Below are 25735 nucleotides of genomic sequence, written 5' to 3'. Positions count from 1 at the left end.
CACGTTGATGCAGTTTGTATTTAATACAGTATAGCTTCAATCAATAGTTATATGAATGATAAAGTAATAGGTTATAACAGAACAAATATAAAATTAATGTAGATAACTGTATAATCCTGGGTAATCGTATGAAAACAGTTGTTGAATATAATAGAAAAATAAAATAGAGCACATTCTGCATCCATCATTGAAAGGAAAAATAATTCTAAAATCAGACTATATGACCATGGCAGACTTAAAAAATGCTTCACTACAAGCAAATTCAATATGAATTCTGTAGCAAAGGACACATTTCTTTTTTTTTCTCTTCACCCGGCAACAACATATGACACACAGACACAGTTTTTGTACATGTACTCTATAATAATGGCAAGATACTGGGAGCAGATGAAAGCACTGTTTACAACCACAGTCTGTAGAACTGAAACACAATAATAACGAAAATATACTTCAATTTCTGACTCTCAAGTGCCCAGGAGGGACTTTATAGGGTGGAGGCACACATTTGTGCTTGTTTATTCAGCTATTCTATCATCAATTACTGGTTTCCCCGTAAAGTCCTCTTGATTTGTCCCAATAAAGCTCTATGCAGATGTTTACAGTAAATGTCACGAAATGTTTTATATTTAAGCATCACGAAAATTACACTAACAATCAAGTTCTCCCAGCATCACATGTAGACCTACAGAGTTACTATTACATTTTATTTGTCCTCCCATCCTATGGCCACAATGACTAATCTCAGAGCACATTGGGAACAGTTATTTCAAAGTGCTAAGACGTGATCTGTGTAAAAACAAAAACAAAAAAAAGTATTGCACTACTCATGAGGTTTTAACTGATGACTTTAACACATGCCTGCTTCAGTGGCATAGTCACTGCAGCATGACTACTCTAAACAAGTGTGTGTGCGTGTGGGGAGTTTAGCAATGCATTCCCACAGTCACTAAAGCATGGTGGCCCAGCTCACAGTGAGCAAAGGCGGCTATAGGATCTCAAAATTCAGGTGAGATGGAAAATCTTGGCTTTTAGTGGACTCATTTGGGAAAAAACTTAAAGAGGAACTCATACAGACAGGAATTTAATGAGTGAACACAGTTGACAGGCTGAGAATTGTGATGTGCTTTAACTGCCTGACTGCCGTTCAAGCAAACGAGAATTCAACTTCAACAACTTCTTGGCAAAAATACTTCTTAACCAAGTTGGTTTGGGGCAACAAATTGTAGTTTTCCCTCCTTGTGTTCAGTATGACACTCGTCAGACTATACAAAACTAGCTCGTACCATCTATGGGACATTTAGACATGAGCTAAAAATGCACTGTGGTGAATGCAGAATTTGCTGAAGTTACCCCATTATTGTTGCACGACAGTGGAGATCAGGCTTCTTATTTGGAACAGAAATGGTTTCGTGGAACGTTTCACCACAAAAGGAAACCCTCTCGATATCTTGTATCTCGTGAGAAACGAACAGGATTTCCTGGTCAGGCCGTAATTAAGCCTTGGTGGCATTTATTTGGCCGTGAAACACTTGATTAACTCTACAGCAGCAGTTACAGGCAATGTAACAGCTTTTTAGGACTATGACGGCCATATTAATTCTAGCAGTTAAGGGATATATTAGCGGCTGACAAACGTATTTTGGGGTGAACTACTCCTTTAAGGTCCCTGACCCACCGGTGACAAATAAATAAATGAAAAGTTAACCAACATTACTTCACTTTACCCAATGTGCCCGACCACGCACAACAAAACCGCACGACACCAGAGCAGTTTGTTCACTCTACCACACATTTTCGGAGATATGTTCATCAAAAACAAAACATCACATTGTTGGCAGCCAGAATGTTATCACATTAAAACATCACGTCGGCAATTAAGCCTTTCAACGCCACTGTCTTGTCTTGGTCTGCCAGTAAAGATTACTTTCCTGGACTAATTGGTCACACAACACGGGCTTGGGGTTAACAAACTGACTGCCGGAATAATACGGCTCATGAAGATTGGTTTGGGAAGTCGAGGCTGAAGCTCACTGATTGGCTGGGAGCAGGCCCTGTCTTTGAGCGTGCTCCAAAATGGCATTGTAGCAGAAGTAGTACTGGTCCGGGGTTTGAATGCTGAAGGCCCTCTGTGTTCTCATGCGCCGCACCGTCTGGCACACATTAAGTGAGCCTACGTCCTGTAGCTGGGACAGACAGATGTCCAGGGCACAGAAGGTACCTGACAACAACATAGCCGGTTAGGAGAGACATCTGCATCCTCTCTGTCAACCATACTGAAGAAACGTTAACAGTGGGTCGGTGTGTTTTGCAAAATAATTATTTGAAGACGACTGGGGAATGTCAAATAGTCAGTCGTCAAGGTTTTGGAGAAAAATAATTTCTGCGTCTCACCTGTTCTCCCAATCCCTGCACTACAGTGGACCACCATCGGAGGTCCCAGTGGGTGGCCCGTCCAAAGCAGTCCCAAAGCCTTCACCATCTTTCTCTGTTGTCTCTTCACAGCTCCCAGGAAGTCGATGAGAGTCACTGCTGAGGTGGGAACGCCGTAGTCAGGCCAGCTGAGGTACTGGAAATGACTCACTTGTCTCTGTTCACATGTCTGGGTGTGTAGAAAAAATAATTTGCCATTTAAATACATTCTAATTTAAAGTGTGGTTCAGGTGCATCATGAATGGAATACAGTAACATTTGGGGGAATGCACTTTGCTTTCTTGCTGATCGTGAGATGAGGGGATCAATGATACTTGGACCTCTATAATGTAAATATGAAGCTGGAGATCACAAAAACGTCCTAATAAAAAAAAATATAAAAAATCCACTCCCTGTAACTATGTGGTTTTAACTCAAACATTAAAACAGCATACAGAAAAGCTATATTTCTCTTAACCTCCCTACACATGTTTTGACTGTAATTCCTTTGACATAAACATAATAAAGTAAAAGATCAATTTGACTGAATTTCTTCTTCTTTTTTTTTCTTTGTCTTCTTCCTGCTTCTGCTTTTCCTTCTTCAATATCATGACAATATTGTGAATTCCTTTGGCCACAGGCTTTGTGTACTGAAAATCTTATATCATAGCTGCTCTAGTCAGTCATCCAATACACTAAGTTGCTCAGCATCAAAAGATTGGAGGCCTGGAGACATGACCAACTCCACCAAAGCTCACTCTAAACATTACCTTTGTTTAAGCTATACACAGAAATGTAGAAGTTTCACATGAAGTTATATACTGGAAGTATTTTTTGACCAGAAGCAACTACTAACTGGAGTCTCCCTCAACTTTTGTCATAATCTCATGGTGACAAGATACTGTAATGTCACTGCAAGCCGAAGATGAATGAAGGAAAACGGGCCTCAATGTGTGTACCTCAGTGTTGTGCAGTTCCAGGGTGGTGTGGTTGTAGTGGGTGTGGTGGTCCACCCTTTGGTTCACCACTGCCATATGACCGTAGACCTCCTGTCCACCTTCCTCCAGAGGCCAGTACTGACCACACTTCCTCCGACTGCCCTCATCTGTCCTGTAGCACAGGGACAGGATGGAGTTGATAGAATTAATGTTGTTTGACAAAAGGAGAAACTGGAGCCTTTTTTGACTTATCAGCTCAAATTACCTTGTCGTCATGACGATAACAAGGACGTTTTGTTCCCAGACCATTCTCCAGAAATCACCATAGGTCCTTTCCAGTGGTCCTAAACAGTACAAAGAGAGAGATTCAAAGGCAAAAAGTTTCTTTAATAAATTCTGTTACTGAGCTGTGTATTGAGGTACATCTATTTAACTGCATGGAGTAGTGACCTGATGAACTACACTAACAACTACTTACTTGACTCTTCATTTACAGTCTGTAAATTTGATCAAATTTATGTACAAAACTTCAACAAATGAGTATATCACTGACAAATTCATCGAGTCTCAGTTAAACCTCTGCTTAACAGCTAACCTGAATGCTGACATTCTCAACAATTTTAACAGGATGTATCTACCCTTTACCTAGTAAGAACTGGACCCAATAGCAGCTACTCACAGCAGGAACCATTCATTTAGTTTGGATCTGTATGAACAGCAGTTTTAAACTTAAATGTTCAAAAGAGTGCTCTGTAATCACACAATATGTATTTAACAGCAAGGGCCAGTTAACCGACATGACTGAGGGTGACCCTACATCACCAACAGCTGATTAAATATCCATCCATCCATTATCTATACACCGCTTAATCCTCATTAGGGTGGAGTCTATCCCAGCTGACTTAGGGTGAAGGCAGGAGACACCCTGAACAGGTCGCCAGGGCTACGTATACAGACAAACAATCACACTCGCATTCACACCTACGGGCAATTTAGAGTTATCAGTTAACCTCAGAATATTTTTTGGACTGTGGGAGGAAGCCGGAGTGCTGATTAAATATGAATAACAAAACAGTCTATGTCAGTGTGCAGTTGGGCCAATAACTAGAAAATGATCTCTTCAATATTCTTGAGAAAATCAGGAAAATTAACCAAACACACAACAGCTGTCATACCTTGAGTACCAATATAAGCATTCTTCTGTTTGTAGCCGTCCATGAAACTTGCGTTGATGTAGTCTGATCTCTGTAAGGGACAACAAGGCTCTGTCACAAAGGTGGAAGGAACCCTTACAAAATCTGAGGTACATCAAGTCAGATGAAGGAAACTGAAAACAAGTATGCTATGACCCGAATGAGACTGTAAATCTCATTTGTCTATAATGGCCAATGGAGCAATAATTGACTTTGTCAGAATAAATGCAACAGAATTGAAGTACTTTGGTTACTCTGATGCTGGACTGCCACCAGGCAGTGTGGCAGCCTTTCAGAATTTTGAAGCTTGGCTGATTTCTTGGCAGCTGAGAGGTACCATGAATGAATCTGGCAGTGTTTTTCTTCTGATATCAGTGACACCTGTTATATGCATATTTTAAAAAGCGGTTACCTCATTCCTTCTGGGTTTCAAACGAACTCTGGTTTGATCAAGGCACAGCACATCTCCATAGCGATTTCTCTCCTGATTGTAGACTGCTCTGTTGACAAATTAAAGGCAAAGGTTACTACTGATGTCTATTACTATGGCAGTCTACAACGAATTCATTGAAAATCCCAGCTATAATGTTTTTTGGTTGATATGTCTACCATTAAAATACTAACTCTGAACTGCTGGGGTACATATATTATGAACAAAAAGTCCTCATAAATAAGTCTCCTCTTGAATGGGAAGAGAGCCAGAACTGCAATTCCAATGCTGGAGCTTCAATGATATCTAATAAATATCTTACTTAAGTGATGAAACATGTAAAATAAAAATACAGAACTCTAAATGTACAAACTATCTGAACAAAGCCAAGTTAAATTTTTATTAAGTTTATAATTTTCGCTTTTTGCTGACAGTCAGATATGTGTAAATTCTGTTATGTGTTTACTGTTGAGGTTACAGTTGAAGGAAGTGTTGGTATGGACTAAATTACATTGAGAGGCTTCTAATTTTCCAATTCACATACATGAGAGGAGCAGAATAAATATTGCACATACTGCATAAAAAGATTATAGGCATAATAAAAGCAGACTTTATGGCCGAGCGGTTCTGTTGGACTGCATTAGACCATACAAGTGAACACTGAGTGTGTGTTTGCTGCTGTGAACTCACTGTGCACAGTGGAAGGTTCCAGGCGGTGTTTCTTTGCGCAGCTCCTCATACTCTTGATGGATGCCTGAGCGCTGTAGCCTGCCGAGGTGCGTCAGCAGCTCCTGCGGCCGCATGGACTCAGGTCCAGGGACGTGAATGGAGGTATCCTCTATGGGGATTCCCACTAACTCATCCACAGGGTCTACTCTGCCATTCTGGCCCGCCAGCAGCTGCTGGTTCCAGCTGTAGGCATCCAGAGGCAGCAGGCCACCAAGGTGCTGTGGGAGACAGTCTCTGGGGAGGTGTTGGCGCAGCTCTGCCATTTTCACCATCTGAACCTGAAGGTAGAAGAGAGAGAGATCGACTGGGCTCAGTAAAGACAGATTAAATCCTCTAGATCAGGGGTGTCAAACTCATTTTAGTTCAGAGGCCACATTCAGCCCAGTTTGATCTCAAGTGGGCCGGACCAGTAAAATTACAGCATAACAACCGATAAATAACAACAACTCCAAATTTTTCCTTTGTGCAAAAATGTTCACATTTAAGGAATTACCTTTGTACAAAACATTATGAACAACCTGGAATTTCTTAAAAAAATAAATTTCAACAACATGCCTCAGTTTATCTCAGAATCAGAATCAGAATCAGAATGAGTTTTATTGCCATTGTTCATGAGGTTCACAAACGAGGAATTTGACTCGGTGCAATGCTGCTACATTAAACATTTAACAAATAATAGAGATAAAAATAAAGATAAAGTAAATACTATAATAAAAGCAAACATCTACTATAATAAAAATCTAAGTACACTGTACAACAAAAAAGTGACTAAGTGAATAAAGTGACCAGTAGCAGCAGGTGGTGGGGGCCACCACATAGTGCAAATGTTGTAGTGCAAAAATAGTGATAATTGTTGATGAGTCGGTGCTGAGCTGCTGAACATAGGCACGTGTGTGTGTGAGGTAGAGTCATCTTTTACACATTGCAACTGAGAAAATATTACAAAAGTCAGACACAAAAAAGACACAAAACAACAAAAACAAGACAAAATATTACAAAAATGAGACACAAAGTGACAAAAAATAGGCAAATACAAGTGAGACAAAAAAGACAAAATGACACAAATGACACAAATAACGAATAAAGCAAAACAAAACAATAAAAACGAGAAACAAAACAACAAAAACATGAAACAAATGACAAAAGTCAGACAAAAAAGACAAAAACAGTAAAAACAAGGCAAACTATTACAAAAATGAGACACAAACTGACAAAAGAACAATGAACTATCTAGTATTTTACTTTATGATCAAAACAACTTGTCATGGTCTAGAAACTATTTTAAATTTGAATTTTACAAATTTATAATTTGCAGTTAATGTCTTCTCTATAATTTTTACACTTTACAAAGTCGTCCCGGATTGGACCCTCTGGTGGGCCGGTTTTGGCCCATGGACCACATGTTTGATGCCTGCGCTCTAGATTATGCTTGACATAGAGCTATTTAAACAGGAAGATTTTTTTTTTACTGAATTTTTTAAAATAAATGTTTTCATGCCAAAAAAAATATGCATTTAGTGGTGAATTTTTAGTTTGGACTGAACAAATAATCTTGAGAACCATCAGGTGGTGCAGTCTCTAAAGAAATCCATACTAATAAAATTCTTGAAGGGCAGTAATGTGGCAGGTTGATCGACTCCCGTGATTCATGCATTAACATCCCAGACATGCATGAGGCAGCAGGATGGATAAGTGGTTACAGACCAGCCCCTAATCAAATGATCACTTGCGACAGTCAGAGACACTGAATCACTCGCTCACTTACTATTTGCCATTCCAGGAAAACTAAAAAGCACTTTTGTTAATGATGTACCGACATAAACCTGGAGCTGAAGAGCTGGTGTGTGAGAAGCCTTAGAAAATGAACATTTACCCTCTCCCTAAGTTTCTCCTTGAGAAGCAGGCTGAGCAGATTGTACGGCACTCGAAACCAAACTGGAGCCCCGACAATCAACACTTTCTTCAGCCTGGCAGGGAACGCCCCCTGGTGGAGAGAGACAACACACCGTATAATAAACTCTTCATTCTTTGTTTAAAATGCATGATCTAGATATGTATGTGCAATTTTTTTTATATTTGAAATGAATAAAGAGGTGTTGCAGGCAAAACACAATACAGAGTGTCTCAAAAGCTTACTTCCCCCCTTTCCACACTTTATCTTGTGCTACTTCTGGATTTATGTATTAACTGAATGTGACTGAAGACAACTTGGCTGCTCCAGTCAATTTTTAGATCAATATGTGGGCACACAATACATGCCACTGCTGCAGTTAGTGTCTGTGTTATCGACCTCAGCGGACATACTACTGCATTCCTAAAGCATAACTCACTAAAATGTAGCAGACATGCAGGTAGCTGCCAAATATAAGCACCAGTTTTGATGCATGCACTAATTAATTCTTAAGCTTGTCAACCCATTTTATAAGCCATTCATTTTGCCCATTAGACAGGCACTTAAATTCTGTAAAGACATCAACCTCACTTAAATCAAACAACTTCTTCACAAAATAAAGGACACAACTCAGCTGTTAAGCATTAGCCTGACCCTGGAAAGGAGTGAATCACTTTCAACAGAGACAGAAAATACATCTGACTTCCCTTCAAGATATATGAGTCTTTCCATAAAGTTTACATTGAATGCTGTGAATCATGTGTCTTATTTTCTGAGATGCTTGTCCTTGTTTGGCTTTTTCTGTACATGAACATTTACTGCGCAAATTTAACATGCAACACTGCAATTTCAACCTTTAGCAAGTTGAGGATCTTTTTGCTCAGGTCCAGCTCAAAGTTTGTGTAGTTGGAGCCTGCCATGTCGTAGATGAACACCAAGCCATTCCTCTGGGTCTCAAAGCTGTGGAACAAACAGAAACTTGTGTCAAAAAAACGACAAAGTTTATTTTCCAATACATCAGAGACAGCAATACTTCAAACTGCAGACTTTAAATATAGCACAGTTGCCACTGAACACAGCGTAAACCATCTTTGAATGGACAAATTTGGTATTACATTTATAGGATTCCCTGAAGGAAAAGTTAAGCACATAGGAATAAATTGGGTGATTTATTTGGTAAGGTTTCTAGTTGAGGCAACATACTGTGCCAGACTCCAATGCTAGATGACACAATATTATTCCATGCCAAATAAAATGCCAAAATGTAACTGCTTCACCTTTCCACGGCCCGATCTAGGAGGTAGAAGAGAGCCTGAAGCACCACGTGGTTGCCAGTCTTGTTGGGGTGATGAAGTTTGGCTGTGTACAAGGCAATGGAGGCACCTGAAGGGTCTCGTACGCTCTGAAAACCCACAATATCAACAGGTTACCTTTCCATTCAACACAGGCACGCAAGTTTATTTCAATTTCATTGCCATCCTGCACTGAACTGAGAAATGTATATTAGCACTGTGTTAATTCTCCATTATTCATTCCTGGATTCATAAGCAAGATATTACAACGAGCTTTTTACTATACAGTGAGAACAGTAAACGATGTGTTGTCCCTTTATCATATTTTCTGCAGTATAAATAGCAATAATCTTATTTCTCAGATGCATGAATAATTGGTAAAAACGTGCTACTTGAAAGAATTCACTGGTTTTCAGAGCGGCACCCAAATGGAAGCTTTACAGAAATGAAGAATGAACTGTGACCACAGGGGGGCACTTGAGTTCACATGCTGGTGGCTGGCAGGCTGCCATCTCAAAAAGTGCTGTCAGCATTTCAGCAGGAGGAACAATTGTTGTCAATAATGATGCTGCAGCCCTTGGAGTGCCCCCCCCCCCCCTTTTTTCCATAAAAGAGACACAGAGCGCTTTTTCCATGCCAAAGCTGAGCAGCGTTGAGACTGCGGGTGCCATGAGAAGTCTCTTTACTTGAGCGAAGCCGCTGACCAGAGATACTCCGGATCTGTCCTTTTGTAAGTAAATAAGCCTGTATTCTCTGACATGAGGGCTAAAAATACTTCATGCAGGATATGAAGCCCGCTGCTGAGGCTGGAGAACTCCGACGTCAGACGAGAGGATGTGCAGCATCAATGCCACTGTGGCACGTCAGTGAGGAAGGAAGAAGGGAAACGCAGGAAAGTGGGAGTGCGTGTGTTGTGTGCTGGAAGGTGGCATCTTTTATGGCTGCAATTTGGCTTACAAAAGGCTAAATTTATCTGGCACAGGAAACCCACTTGGAACATTAGTCAATCGATAGCTTGCACACTGAAAGGAATTTAAATGCATCATTAGGAAGGCTTGCTTTCAGTTTGTTTGCCTTAATCCGTCCTTTCAATAAAACATGATCTCATTATCAGTTGAAGTCATTAAGTAAATGATTGATCCAATAGCCCAAAAAGCAATCCCAGAGAGTGTTTAGTGTCCCAGCCCGAGTAATTCTATTCTGAACTGAAAAATGTTTAGCTATATACGCTATTAGAAAAGACTGAACTGCACAGAATACTATAACGACACACAAACCCAGATAAGTAACAACTGAGACGTTTCATAAAGACATTATTTGATGTCACGGATAAGGCGGCTGTTGTTCTAGTTTCTTGTCCACAATTCTTTGTAAAAAAAACAATATCTGTCGGAGTACTTTGTGACTTCCTCGCTACGTTTGTGACACTGTAACCCAACACCTTTGAATAGCTGAATAATTTCCTAAAAAAGCTGGGCACCATAGTTTTAAGTAAATGCACAAAATTCAGTGTGGATTATCTTCGGCAGCAGATTAATACCCGTTTTTCTCTCTAGTGATTATATATGATAAGACAGTGTGCCACATTCATCATAATAAAGAAACACACAGTTTCTGAGCAACAACTAGGCTCACTGACACAGTGGAATAAGATATATCAGGCTTTGGATATAGAGACAATACTTAAGGTGGGATTAATTCAGGGTTGGCTTTGGGTTTGTTTATAATAAGGAAATTGTAGAATATCATCTGTCTTATCCTTTAGTTGTTGTGTAAGATGAGGCTGGGCTTTTCCATTTAAGGAAGCCTAAATGTGGAGGAGATTTAAAGGGCAGTCTTACCAACACGGTGAACTTTCCACTGAGAAGCTCTGAGCGCAGAGGCTCCTCCTGAGGCTGAAGTCTGACAATTCCTTCTTTAAGACGCGTTTCCTGCAGAAAACGGATCACAGCAGGTGAAGTCAGGCAGTGGAAGAACTATAACAGACCGTCACTTTGAGGTAAATTCCTCTCTGTGAACAATAGAAAACCACCTGGCTGACTTTCCTGCCAGGAGGACCCCTCTCTGCAAGGTTTCCATTCCTTATTTTTAACCCTCAGAGGCTGTGTGGGAGTTAATAAAGTAAGCTTGTAAGGACAAGCAATTTACTATTGCACTTCTTAATTTGTTTATTTTCAATAATATGGAAATATGAGCACTTTAGTTTCCATTGTTGAAGTTGGTGTTGGTACGATCTGCTAGTCTTAAAACTAATTTAACCCCCAATTTCAATTTCAGTATCAAAGACAAACATTTGGCATATTTGAGACATATTAAAATGCCCTGGAACCAAGAAAATCCCACTACATTCCCTCTAGAGCTTTACATTTAATGAAAACATGTTTATTTAAAATGTACAGAGTGTGTGAAATGACATGATGCAATGCAACAGAGGGTTATGTCTCAGTGTTGCTCAGTGTTGGGTGCAGTAACTTCTTGGTGTTGGTTGACTGGGGACCTGACGGTGATGACAACACAAGTTACCAGGCACAGTCACACATGACAATTCCAAAATGTCTTTCTTAAACTTTCTTAAACTTTTGCAGATTAAACAAGAATAAGCAATTCAAATCAGTGAGTGTTAGAGACGCTTCCAGGCAGATTTGATCATCTTTGGACCAGGTTAGCCGTTTTCCTGTTTCTACTATTCTTGCTAAGGTAAGCTGGACAGACATGGGGGTTTTAAGCCTCTAATTTAACTGTATGAAGCACATGACATGAACACTGCTGATCACCCATTAGTGTGCTGCTAGTCTGGTATGTTCTTAAAGCCTCCATGGAGAGAACCATGATTGAACAACTTTCTGTTACCCTAAAAAATCCAATCCTAAAAGGGCCAGAAAATAATAGAAAACCAAATGAAAATGGGTGAAAGAAAGAATGAAATGAAACAATCTAAATATCGACTGAACCATTTATGATGCGCTGAGTTCTTCACATTGTGCTGGAGTAAGGAGAACATTTTATTTTATGGAATTTTATAAATATGAGGCTGTAAAGCTTTGAAAAAATAATCATTAGACCACTGTGACACCAGTTTTTTTGCCTTCTCTTAATGCAGTTCTATACTGCATGTATTGAATTACTACTGGACTTTTTCATGTCTTTTAGAAGATGCGGAAATTATTTAAGCATTATGATGACGGTTGTTTGGCATCACAAAACAGCACTGTATTTGTGTGTACTAAAAGAAATCTGGGTGAACGGGAGCTAAGTATATGTACATGTTTGTGCACCAGGCAGCAGCAAAGGGAGGGTAAAGGAAGATGGAGGGAAAAGGGGGCAGTGAGAGCAAGCATCTACAATCTTTCAGAATTGCATACTCTACCTTTAATGGATTTATCAAAGTGCTATGCATTATTAAGACTACAGTCTCAGCTTAAACTACTCACACAGCAGTAGATGATGCAATACCAAACACCACCTCAGTCTGAGTACCAGCCTTTCCTGTTTCTCAGCCCCTCCAACCAAACAAACGTTGCACTGGAAACTTTCCCCCCTTAGTTTGCTCTGACAAATTGCTTGTCCCCAGCCTCTGTCCTGGTGCTGACACAGCATCAGACAGAGTTAAGTGAACTGTGGCACAGCAGGGGAGACTAATCCTTCTCAAAGTCACATTCAAGGCATTCATGAATGAGTCGAGTTTACGCAGGCCAGCTATCCACTGCTGAAATAAGAACCTACCTTGATGATTGAAGTGAGTTTACTAAAAGGTAGGTGGTAAAAATCCTGCCACGTCTCGGAGCTATTCAGGTCATTACAGTCTGTGCGAGACGTCTGGGAACTTTCCGTTTGCTGGTTGGATAAACTAGAGCAGATCTGAGCAGATAAATCCCATTTTGCGTGTTCAAATTTGGACAGAATGAAATTTACAGCAGGATAGACCATTTAGGGCCAAAATGAGATTTTTATCTTCAACTCTCTGGTAGTCATTACTGACTGAGAGAAGGATGTCTTGATTATGTTATTATCTCGATGTTATTTTCAGATCATTAGGAAGACCTGCAGTCTGATCCACTTATCCTGCCCAGGAAGTTTCATCTTCATCATCATTTTCCAGTTTGATGGTAATAATAGGTAGTGAACAGACGTCTTTTCTCCATTGCACTTGATTATGTGCTGCCCACGAGTCCTTGAACGCCACTCTACTTGTTTTCAGCTGTGGCCTTGCAGGCAGGTGGCCTCACAGTGTCCCTATAGCTGCATGTATAAAGCCACTTATACATCCAGCTACTATAGATTTACGCCGTTTTAAACTTGGGACCATTTCTCTCTGAGTTTCTCCCCAGGGAGGTGGCTAAGAGCGCAGCAAACAAACAGGAAGCATAAAAAGGAGAAGATCAGCAATGTTCATTTGAGATGCATGACTATTGTTTTTCTGTTATGCTTCAAAAGGGCGACATTGTTTAAGTATGTAAACCCAACATGTGAAACCTCGTGTTCCTCCTTTGGACTAACTTCATAACCTCAGCCGTACGAGCCAGTAATTTTTTTCTGAGGACAACGTAACACTTATTTCGTGATAAGCTACAAGCTCTCTAAGAGGCTGAAAAAGCCTGCATGCTGCTTCTTGAGATATCCCCCTGTGTATAATTCAGTGTGTGAGTTGGTGTGTGTAAGTGCGTGCATGTCTGGCCCGAGGTTTTTGATGCATCTGCTCAGGCGATCTCTTGCTTGGCTACAGCCTCTGAAGAAATATGTTTTATGAAAAAGGCCTTGTGATACAGTTCTGTTTGTATGCTGGAAACACTCCACTCTCATTAACCTGTTTATTTCGTCTTCTGTTTTTGAAAAGGAAGTTTAACTGATTTGCATTCAATGCAGAGACACTCTACGATGTTGCTAAATTCAATAGATGTGATAAAACTACCCTGAAGTGGAACATTGTGTATGTGCTGCCCCAATTAATCTTTTGTCCTATAGAACATATCATCAGTCATTATGTTCTAGATTTTGCAGTCACGTCATAATTGTCCAAACACGAAGCTAAAAACAAGTTCTGTGGACATAGTGGCTGACATACTGAACAACAAGCAAGACGAGGTTAGACGCACAAGAGAGACTGCTCCAATGTGGGTGTAGATTAAAGATGAAATGGAGTGTTTAGATGTGCATACCTTTCTAAATTTAGGTTACTAAAAACTGGAAACTATGTTTTCACCAGAGATGAGTCAGCTCATCTCAAACTATTTCTTCTCTAAATCTCATTTGCCTTTTCTGGCTCCATTATAGCTTTCTAAGTGGCCAACAACATTAAAGCAAGCGGCTTTGTGATCTGGTTAGCAGTGGCAGACAGAAGCTGAAGCACATGTCATGAGCATTACTGCCATCGCTGTCTCCCTTTAGTCACTGATGACCTGAAGCAGTGCTGACAAACATACAGGAGCAGCAGAAAAACACCTGTCTGCAGTGACGGTGCTAATATAGCTCTGCCTGTGGCTGTGTAACATACAGTACATAACCTTAGTACGACGATACAAAAATGATTTAATCTATAGGATAATTAGTATGTATGATTTATACATTTATTTATATCCAGTAATATTGCTGTGCATTAATACTACAGCACCACTGAAATATGTTGAGTTCATGTCCAGTCTTTTAGGTTGCTAATAATTAAGGGCCTTGTAGTCTCGTATTGGCAAACAACAAATTATGTTGGGTACATTCAAAAAATATAATGTTTTAATAATAACTTTTGTTTATTATAAGCTTTTGCTTTGACTACACTTTGTGTTTGATTATGTACGTTAGCTGGTCTATAGTTGATTGTAGACTGTGGGTCTAAGCCTGCAATTAGCCGCACATTTCACTTGGCTTTCTTTTCCCCTTCAGCTACCTGCACATCACCATTTCTATAATCCCCTTTACTACAGAAAACCACATCAACAACCTCCAGGCAGCAACCTACCATGCCTCAAAGAGGGTTCTTCAATTAATTAAAAAAAAAAAAAAAAAAAATTGAGCCATTTGAATGACAATTCTTGCCTCTGAATGCAGATGTTCCACCAAAAAGGTTCCAGTCACTGTTTTGAGAGAACACCAAAGCAGCACTCGTTGCTTTGCCCTGTTTATGATAACTGATTGGTTTAAAGAAATAAAACAAGTGTTTTTTCCTCCTACAACAGAATAATAATGAGGTGGCATAGTGAGATCAGCTAATTAAAGCTCGTACAAAACACTTAATATCACATAGTATCAAAACTGTAGTGTTGGAAAGTTGTTTATCGGTACATCATTCAACAGTGGCGTCGTCTTACCCTGTAACTGTGGAACAGCTCGATGGCTCGGAGGACGTCAAACTTGCGAGCCATGAGGAACTTGACAGCCAATTCCCTGGACAATGGTGACACTCCATGCTGACTGGTCCACTTGTTGATTTCCTCCAGAAACTGCCTGGTAGCCTGAAAAAGACACAGATGTTGTCACAAACTTTGTACTCCCATAATCGAAGGGGTCACATAGGAAGGAAGCGAAATTGGGCTTTAAACTTGATACATCCTGAGAGGAAGTGCTATCTACGGCCTCACAGAATATTTGATGCAATTTCGTGGCCTGGTAAGACGTCCGTGTTGGTGTTGCATACACTTCAGTACAGCCTGGAGAACGAGTCATGATGAGTGGTGCAGACAAAATGTAATGACAATGCAAGGTGCCAAATAAACGTACTGTAACCAAAACGATTAGTTTTGCACAAGTTATTCCTCAGTTTTGTTGCTTCATCTTGTATGTTAACTGCAGCTATCTTGGGAAATGTTTGGGCATTTTGTGGAGGCCAAACAAGAACAAAAAAAAAAATTTCCAGTGCATGGTTGAGCAAAAAAGAACAAGTAAAACTGAGTAGTGATGAAGATAAATGACAGAATGTAGGTGAAAGAACTTTTGTTGAGTGAAATAAAACCTGCAGTTTAAAGCACAAGAGGGGAAGAAGATGGAATCCTGCTAAACTGGTGTTTATGACATGAAGCTGCTATAATGACAGGGCTGCACACACAGACTTTTAATAGTACTTGGCAGTAAAGCCACTCAAGTGCCGAGATATAAACCAATAAAGCAGTTCTTCATCAGCTCGGTGAAATGATGCCACTGATGGCAATGAAATTAAAATGCAGGTTTGCTTTGTTAGAGAACCAGACCTGGATTTTGGGAAGACTGTTCACCAAGAGGAGGGTGAATTATTGACCCTCAAATTCTGTGAGGGTAAATCTCACACATGTGAATGGGACATGTTTCAGGTGAAGATGTCATGTAGTTTCTTGTGAAATCTGACTACAACCAAAGGAAAGAACCACTGAAGAGAGCAGCAAAATGGAAAACAGCTAAAAACGATGACTGATGTTATGATTACTGGTGATTACGTGGCAAAAGTGCCCAATATTTTCTCCCCTTTTGTGTTCTCTAGGAACCCTGTAGGGGAAACATCTGGTTCTTCAGCTGCCAAACGCTCCACTATTTTCACTATCTAGCTGTTAAGTTTGTCTGTGTGTTGTTTTGTGCTGAGCAGGTACAGTACTGAGTTTCAGAACTCGCTGAAAACACTGGCCTGCCATGGCCAAAAATGACGCTATGAGTAGTGGAGCAGTGAAAGAGAGCCAGAACAGTAAAGTTGTGGGCCCAAAAGCCAAAACAATGAAGTGAACTCCATAAAGACTCTATAGAGCTGAAGGGAACTGCAGACTCATGATAGTTCATTGTGGGTTTATCACATGTGATACCTTTCACATTGCAGTAGTCATAAGATCCAGTGTTTGTTTGAAAATATTCTCATAACTTTATGAAATGACAATTAGAGCAAAAGTTGACCTTCTTTCAAAATATAAGTTTTATTTTTACGTCTTTTTTAAACAATAAAAGTGGCTCGATTATATGCTGCACTTGAAATTTAAAAAATATGTTTACCACGAAGCCCTTCCACCCATCTTGCAAATAACTTGTGCGTTTAGCCAGCAGTCATTCAGGGGCTTCCTGCCACTCTACGCTGATTATACACTCCCTCAGGCCCCCACACTCTCCCACCCTCTGCACCCGCAGAGTTAGCGAGTCAGCACCAAGTGAATCCTCAAAAGGCGACAGAGGAGGCAATGAAAGCTCGCACTTTAAACACAGGGTTCCGCTTCTCTGGTCAGGCACAGCAGCGGTGGGGCATGCATGGGAGACAGGAAGTCAAGTTCTGGGAATCCGCGGCTCTTTAGGAATACAAAACGATCACTGACGAGCTCTGAGCCTAAAGACAGGATGCCACTGTCTCTCCTCAGGAAAGCCAGTGCTTTCAGAGACAGCAGGGCCTGCAGCTTCTGCTCTGTTCAGATGCCTTAGCATGCAAGGGATGAGGGATGATTGCACCTGACAGGGCCGAGGTCGGTTAATATCCGACTCTCATGGGGAAAATGTGCAAAGGGGGGTGACTGAATTCTCAGCTTTTCCCTGCATTAAAGAACAAGTACAAGAGCTTACACAGTTTTGGTGGAAAACAGCGACTTATTTAATCATAAATCTGACCTCAAAACTGAACAATGAACAGTACAAGATCCTAGAATGACCTACAGTATTTGGCTGTGAAAACCCGGGGCCTTACTATAACAAAATAGTTCCCGAGGAAGTGTGCCACTATGGTACTGTGTCTGCAGGTGTCTCTTTTCAGTCCAGCAGGCCTGCTTTTCAAGAATATGGTCACATGAAGGCATCTCAGACAGCTCCATTCACTAAAGAAAACTGTGGTATGCAAAAATCCCCACAAGCTACGAAAAGGTCCTTTGAGCTTAGATTATTTGGTTACATATACCAACTCAATACAGAAACTTTAGTAAAACCACCCTCCCATACAAAAAAAACCCCCAAAACATTCAATGAAACGGTAAAACACATTTAGGGAAGTCTGCATTTTTTTGGAGTGTTACAAAACTTTGAGAATCTGTAGAGTAGGTAGAATTTCTAGGGTATTTACGGGGAATTAGATTACACTTTGCCACAAGAAAAACACCTCTCTTAAAAGTACGGCTCTTAACAAGCAATCCACATGTTCCTTTTAACGCAGGCCGTCTGCTCTTTGTTGTTGAACTGTGAAGCGTTAATCCTTTGGTGTTGGCCAAAGACAACTTCCTGTCAGACTGCTGTCAGGTACACTCAGGTTTCCAAAATTTCAGTGGTCTGACAGCTGCTCTTTCTCTCTTAGCCTTTTAAGGACTGCCTGCCAACTCCAGGCAGTGACCCCTCTGTTCCTGTAGAAGCCCGTCTTGTTTGGTTTTTCTGCACTAGGGGCCATATCCGCCCGAGTGGAATTTGAGGATGAACCAGTTTGTTTTCATGATAGCACACCGGACTGCGGTGGAAGACTCACTGCGGAGGAGTGACTTATTCAATTCCTGGAGGATGCATAAATATTTGCCTGACTTGCTCCAGTTCTGAAATAGCTGGAGATTTTCTTTTTGAACTTTGTGATTATGCATTTAAAAAGGCACTCAATTCTAGTTTATGCTGCCTGACGTGAATCTAAACAGGCTGAGAGGTTTGCGCAAGTATCTGGTCACAAGTCATTCTGAATGCAGAGTTAGACATTTTAAGCAGGCGGTTTCTGGCCTTCTAAAACACAGCTGACATTACATAATCCTGTTTGCTGTCAGGGTTGGTCAGCAGTGGTGTTGACAATGACTGCCAATAACTAATTGATTAGATTCCCTGTGGTTGGGACCTGCTGTGCTGGGAGTTAATGGATGAAGCTGTGGTCTGTTCTTACCTCCCCATTATCCACAGGTACACAAATGTTTAATGCTGCATCAGAGGACTCCCAGCTACAGGAAACCATCCCAGAAAAGTGCTGCTACAGGCAGACAGGGGCTCTGCCAGAAATCACTCACTTGTTCACTCATTTACTAGCAATATAAAAATCCTATGCAATAACAGGCAGGAGTAATTGGTGCTTCACTCTGTGGTGTGCAGTTAACATAGATTACAGACAGTAATGAATCACCATTATTTTGCATCATTCCAGGCAGGTGTAGTGTCCCCCGAACACCGTTTCCATCCCTTTATAATGTGCCGCATTGCTTTGAGGATATAATTAGCTGGAAGTAAAGCCAAAGAAATGGTCCATCCATCATAATTTCCCTCTGTGTTGTCTTCAATAAGCCTTTTTGCCCATAAAAAGGCAGAAACCCAAAGATATTCAATTCACTGTAATGTAAGACAATGAAAATCTACAAACCTTGCTGAAAAGCGAGAAGCTGGAACCCTTTACTGTTTGCTGCATTTGCTTGGCGATGAACTTAAAGGAGCGCTAGAAAGGATTAATGTGAATCTAACAGACAGTATTTTAGGTTTATGTGGCGAGACTACCTGTAAATGTACAATAAAGCTGAGTGTTCATTATCGCGTTTTAAATCGACAGTATTCCTGATAGCTACTTTATTAGAATCATGATTTGATTAAAAACATAACCCTGTCATTTCAATGGATCATTTAGATGTGTAATACTATATTCTGTGGTCTCTAAATATAATCCTGTACATCTCCATTTCCTGCCGCTCAATATATATTATCTGTGCAAATTTTTGCCACCTACACCCTTGATGCTGGGCTCCAACCCACCATCTTCTGCTCAGCCTCCTTCTGCCACAACTGCCCACAGCACTGATACACTGGAAGCTTACAACAGACCACATTTATCATGTTGCTAGCCATGACTGCACGTAGTGTTATCTGATTCTGAAACACTTTATCATAATGCATATTTTCAACTGGGTCATATCACGATATATACCATGACTTGTCGACTATTAGAGACTTTGCTACAGTGTTTATATGGACAGCTCTAATTTTAACATCTCTAGAGTTATGATTCTGCAAATCAATGAGGACTACTTTATGGCAACACACTATTATTATCTTAACCAATGGTTTTGGTGATAAAATATCCATCTGAGACATTTTCTAGTGTGCAAAGTGAAATCTGCAAATGGCTCGTTTTATCTGATCCAAAGTACGATAAAGATAGTCACTTAAACTAGCAAAAAATAGACATAATTTGTTGTATGCCGTCTTAAAATTTCAAAAACTCTCACAGACCATATATGTTGGCGATGGGACCAAAATCTCTAAACAGGATAGAAAGCTGGAAAGGTTGAAATGCTGTGATATATTATTAAACGAGTTAAAGTGGTGCACAGTGGAAGATCTTCTCTGCTGAAAATTAAGTCATGTAGTGTTATTAATTCAATGTTACTAATACTTATGTTTTTTTTTTTTATTAGTATTACTTTTTATTAAGGTCTGTGTATTGTTTGATTATGTCTTATCTTTGATATCTGCATGTAAGTTTTTTCTTTTCAATCTATTGTCTACACTGTCTTGGCTTTTTAACCTTTTAACTTTTCTGTTGTGTGGCCTTGTCCTGTGTCATTTTAACATCTACCTGCCCTGGGAGTACAGATGAAAATTAGCCCTCGAGGCTAAATCTGGCATATTTACATGTGGACATTTCTTGACTCATGTTGATTAATATGCACTGTCCCATCTTAAATAAAAAAAATAAAATAAAAAAAAAAAGTTTGACCTTGTTGACATGTCTATATAGTGTTTTTTTTACAAACTGGAAGATATATCATGATTGAAACAAAGTGTTAAGGCCATGCACAAGTATTTTCACCTTGAAACTGCAATGACAGACCATAGACAGTCTCAGAAATACAGGGTTTCATATGTAGGTTAGGCGGGAACTTCACAGATCCACGCATTTTCAAGGGAGCAACTGTTAAAGAGCTATGTCGAATCAGTTATTTTCATTTCCTAACAACAACTTTTAAATATGGAACTTTGATAAACAGAGGTGAGTTTTTAGGAATTAGGATAGGCGTCTTTACGAATAAAATAAAGAAAAACAGCTCACACCAAACAAGTAATCAATATTTTTCCATTCATTTACGTATATTTTAACTAACTGTGACAGCTCTGCATGATACCATCCATCAAACCTATTAGCATTTAGTGGCAGCTGTGGCTCCAGTGGTAGAGTTAGTTGTCCACTAATCATGAGGTTGGGGCTTTCCTCCTTGTCCCACCACTCAAACTATTTCAGAAGCATGAAGGCATGTTGTATATTGACTTGTCAAATGTGGTAAATTTTTATTCGCTGCTGCGTTTCATTTGGGTGTGTCAGTGCTATAGTCCTGGTAACGTCCATGCTTCCAAAAATGTTCTTTTGTTTTACTTGCTACCATCACAGTCCTTTGTTACAAGGATTTGTCATCAATGTCTCCAACATTAATACTGATCCTGTACTAATACTATTGTCCACTGTATTCACAGTCTAGTCAGACAGAGCCATACAGTAAATGGTGACTGTATTAATGTCTCAGCTGAAAGAAATTCTGTAGAAGGATTAGGTAGGTAGTGTCATGATTACACTTTGATCCTTCAAACAATGCATGGTTTTCATTGTTATGTTGCGAAAGGATTCAAGGCTGTCCTTGACGTCGTCTTTCCTAGAATCTATCTGATTTCAGATGCCATGCTAATCCATTTACAAATGTAAGGCTGCTGTTGCCAAGCGGCTTCGCTTCACTTCACTGAGTCCCATTTGGCACGAGTCAATACCAAAACAGGAAGTCAATAACGTCACTATCTCCCTATTCCCCACTTTCTCTCACTCCGCTGCTTCCTGGGAGTAGACTCAACACACACACACACGCACACACACACACAGACACACACACTCTTTCTGTAAAGCACATGATAGACACACGCACTCTGCAACTCATAAACTCCCCCTTCCCCCCTGGAGTCTAGTGGAAATACTTTTAACAGCTGCCCTTAGAGTGAAGTTCCACTACACCATTGTATACTCCCGAGAGAGCCACCCTGCCACACACACACACACTGACACACACTGACACACACACACACACACACACACACACACACACACACACACACACACACACACACACACACACACACACACACACACACACACACACACACACACACACACACACCCAAACACCGCCCCCCCCACTAGGTTGTAGATGTAATGAGGGCGTCCGGTACCCTAGCAGGGGCCCTGGCTCACACAGGAAATGGAGTAGGCAGATAAGGAGCTTTCTGCTGGCCAGATGATGAGAGGAGTCAGCAGGAAGAGAAGGCACGGGCACGACCAGCACCGACAAGATGAACATATGAAAAGCTAAATACGTTATTCCACCTCTGGAACAGTTTTGCTTTGCTAGTGCTGGATTTCATATGGTTAATCCCACTATAGCTTTGATTGATTACATTTAAACTAGACGCTCTAAATGCTGTAACTGACATTCAGTTACCAGTTTAATATGTGCACATGGCTAATGCAGTCAAATAGAAAGTCTCTTAACTCCTAAATGAATGTTTTAGACTAGTATTTATTCAAATTCAGAGACTGCAGTTTGTGGTGCGGTTGCATTGCATTGCATTGTATTGTTCTCAGTTCTTTAAATATCCTAAATGAGGTGAAAAAAATAGAAACTATTCATATTGATGTACGACATCAGTTAATCTTTTTTTTATGTGACCTAGAACATGAATATAGCCAATGTTCCCCTAAATTTGTCAAACTAAAAAAAAAATGGTGGCACTGTTTCAAAACCTATCTAGAGCTTACATCTATACTAGCTAATTTATCATTCAGGCAAATTTATCTGTCAGCTTCAACTACAAACACCTCCGAGCCTAACAATATAATTTGACATTGGTGCAAACAGCTGCCACACAAACACTTTGAAGACGAGAAAACGAACAGTATAGCCTTCAGGAAGGCAGGATTTATTGCACGACTGTTGCAGTAGACTGAATTAGCTTTGGCAGGATGATAAACAGCAACTAAATATATATTAGGCAGGGCTGCAACTGCTGTTTTCCATTACCGAATATTCTGCTATTACTCTCACCAGAAAAAAATCAGGGTATTGTGAAAAGTGCCAATCCTGATTTCTTTCAAGCCCGAGATAAACTCCTTGTTTTGCATGAACAACAGTCCAAATGTGAGCAAAATTAAATTTACAATCTGTGACGACCAAATACAAAAAGGTGCAAACCTTTCCAGCTGAGAAACTAGAGACTAGAGGATGTTGAGAAATGACTACAAACAAGATCAACCAAACAATATCTGATTAATCAACTAATTCTTTCTGCTCTAATTATCTAGGGCTCATTCAATCCCAGAATAAATGCTCAGTTATTTAGGCTTTGAGTTCATGAGGCTTAAAATTACCCAATACTAGGCTGCGGTTCTTGGAATTTTATCTAAAACAGAGAGTTAAGTGGTGTGACTACTTATTTATTCTGGTTTTTGAAATCAAATCTGATTTCTACGGGGATTTAATCAATGGGAAACTTGTCAAAACTAAGTTCTGGCATACAGAAATATTTCAAATAAAGCTTTAAAAAGATAAAGATTGAGACAACATGTATCTCTAATCCTTGATAATAAATATGTGAATGTATCTGCATTGTGAGATTCACAGTGTCTAATTGGCGCATACCTAGCAGGGCTCTGCAGCCATGGCCAAGCCAAGTTTCTACTGTAAAGCCCATACTTGTGAATGGCCCAAACGTGGACGCGTTTCCAACTCTGCCTCCTCAAGCTTTCCCGGTAATGTCACGGTGTGTAATTCGAGACTGGAAATGAGCCTTTTACATGTGTGGCGGCTGACAGAGGCGAGCTCGGCCTGTGTCGCAACACATCAGCTTCAGCCGCAGGAGAGGAACTGACACCGAGGCAACCGGAGCAATAATACGCCAGAAATCGATACAGTATTTCCGCTCCGAAATCGGGAGCGTTTCGCAACAGATCCTCCATTGCGCACTGCCGTCGCCAGGCGCTGCGGTGCGCACAAGCGGCGGCAGCGCCAAAAAATACCTGCAGGTACAGACCCGAAACATTTGGGCCAAAAATCAGACACGAAGAAGTGTTAGCGTTAAGACTCTTAGAGGCCTACCTGCTCTTCCTCCGCCGATAAAGTAGCTGCCATGATTCCCGTCAGCTCTCTGATCACCGTTTCGCCAAACGCGTCCTTTTCATGAAGTGGGAGATGACGGAGATGTCTGTGTGTCTGTCCCTCGTGTAAAAACGGGGTTTAGGGGTTGTCCCTCTGGCTCAAAGTTGGAAGCATCTGAAACGCTGCCGTTTGAGCTCAATGTTTCTTTTCTCTTGACACTGTTTGCGAAGCACGCCGCAGGTCAATTAGCACGAATCTGCCATCCAAACTGGGAGAGAAAAGCCGCTGATGTTGTGTCAGATTTCACCGAGGAGAAAGAAAATAAGGCAGGGAAGAAAAAAAAAAGAAGAGGACTACACTCGAGCAGCTAGACGAGGCTTTGCTTCAGCTCGATGGTCACTGGGCTCAGACCCTGATCTGCAGCTCTTCCAGATGACCTGACACACATCAGAGGCTGCAGCTGCCCGCCGGCTCCTCCATGCCATGAATCGCAAGTTTTTAGCGCTGAACGTCGCCTTTATGCTGTGAGAGAGTGACACACAGCCCTGAACAATGAGGCAGACTGTGAGCTTTCTTTCTGCATGTTGCTGTACCCCCTGGTGGCTGGGAGCAGAACACGACAAAGGCTCACTGACCTCCGCCTTCATTCATAAAAATAGGAAACCAAACAGGAAAATCACCATTTTGAGCCTCAGTTAGCATCTGGAGTCATGAGGGCTCTGAAACACACAGGGTGGTTGAATTACCAAAATAAAATCACTTACATTTACTCGTACTGTTGCGTTAAAATTCCCTTGAATGTGTGTTAATTGTTAATTTACTGGAGCAATTATGCAAATTATGTCAGCAAATTAGTGAACGTGATCTGCAGAGTCAGAGCAGGGAAGACTGTTTTCAAGTTAATCTACTGTGGAGAAAAGCTTTATTGCACTTACCTTGAAGCAAAAGTTGGAACCTCCAAGAAACATTCCTAATCAGTTTCTGAGATTATCTCAAGCTTGATACCACTAACATCTTTCAGCACAACTAGCTTACATATAAAGCTAACAGCTGGTTAGCTTGCTTACATTAGCATGAAGACATGAGACAGCCTGGGCATTTCAGGCCAAAGATGACAACCTCCAAGAACCCCTGAAGTTAACCAAGTAATTCAATACATTGCTCATTAGTTTATTTGTCTTCCACAAAATCCAAAGTACTGAAATAATTTGGTGGAGATTTCCAGGTTAGTGTTAGGTTTAGAGTTGCCTGGCAACCATCAGACTTTAGCAAGTTGATACTCTCAGTTGAAAAATAGTCCAGAAAAGCTTTTTTTCCCCCTGCACTTTTCAGTAGAAGTATTACATACCAACATTAGAATTTTTGGAGGTGCTAGTGATGTTACATTTTAACAGAACAATCACCTTTTAACAATTATCGCCTTGTTTTTTGTCTTTATGCTAAGCTAAGCTAAGCCAACCGGCCCCTGCTGCAGTAGCTTAACATTAAACAAACAACACTTGGAATTTGTAATATATATATATATATATATATATATATATATATATATATGTATGTATATATATATGTATATATATATATATATATATAATGTGTGTATATATATATGTGTGTGTGTGTGTATATATATATATATATATATATATATATATATATATATATATATATATATATATATATATATGTATTTAGGAAATACAATTCTACTCTTGATGAGGGTTAGGTAAGAATAACAACAGTGCCACTTTCATGTCTTTATGGTAGATACTACAGCCTGATATTGGTTAGCTTGGTTTGGTACAAAGACTAGAAATGGGGGAACATTGCAGGTCAACATGGGGCTGTTTTCCA

General features: G+C 40.3%; 1 protein-coding gene across 1 annotated transcript; it reads right to left on the bottom strand.

The window, feature by feature from the left end:
- ptpn9a (protein tyrosine phosphatase non-receptor type 9a) lies at positions 1–24471 on the bottom strand. Its single transcript, XM_055009294.1, has 13 exons — positions 23885–24471; positions 15182–15325; positions 10724–10813; positions 8868–8992; positions 8445–8550; positions 7573–7683; positions 5661–5977; positions 4953–5040; positions 4523–4592; positions 3613–3691; positions 3369–3519; positions 2392–2599; positions 1–2218 (listed from the first exon to the last, which is right to left on the bottom strand). The coding sequence occupies exons 1-13, from the start codon at positions 23915–23917 to the stop codon at positions 2028–2030; spliced, it is 1713 nt and encodes a 570-aa protein (XP_054865269.1). The 5' UTR covers positions 23918–24471; the 3' UTR covers positions 1–2027.
- Positions 24472–25735: the final 1264 nt, after the last annotated feature.

The sequence above is a fragment of the Amphiprion ocellaris genome, chromosome 3 (genome assembly GCF_022539595.1).
Source record: "Amphiprion ocellaris isolate individual 3 ecotype Okinawa chromosome 3, ASM2253959v1, whole genome shotgun sequence".
NCBI classification, from domain to species: domain Eukaryota; kingdom Metazoa; phylum Chordata; class Actinopteri; family Pomacentridae; genus Amphiprion; species Amphiprion ocellaris.
This window is presented reverse-complemented; position numbering and strand designations above follow the sequence as displayed.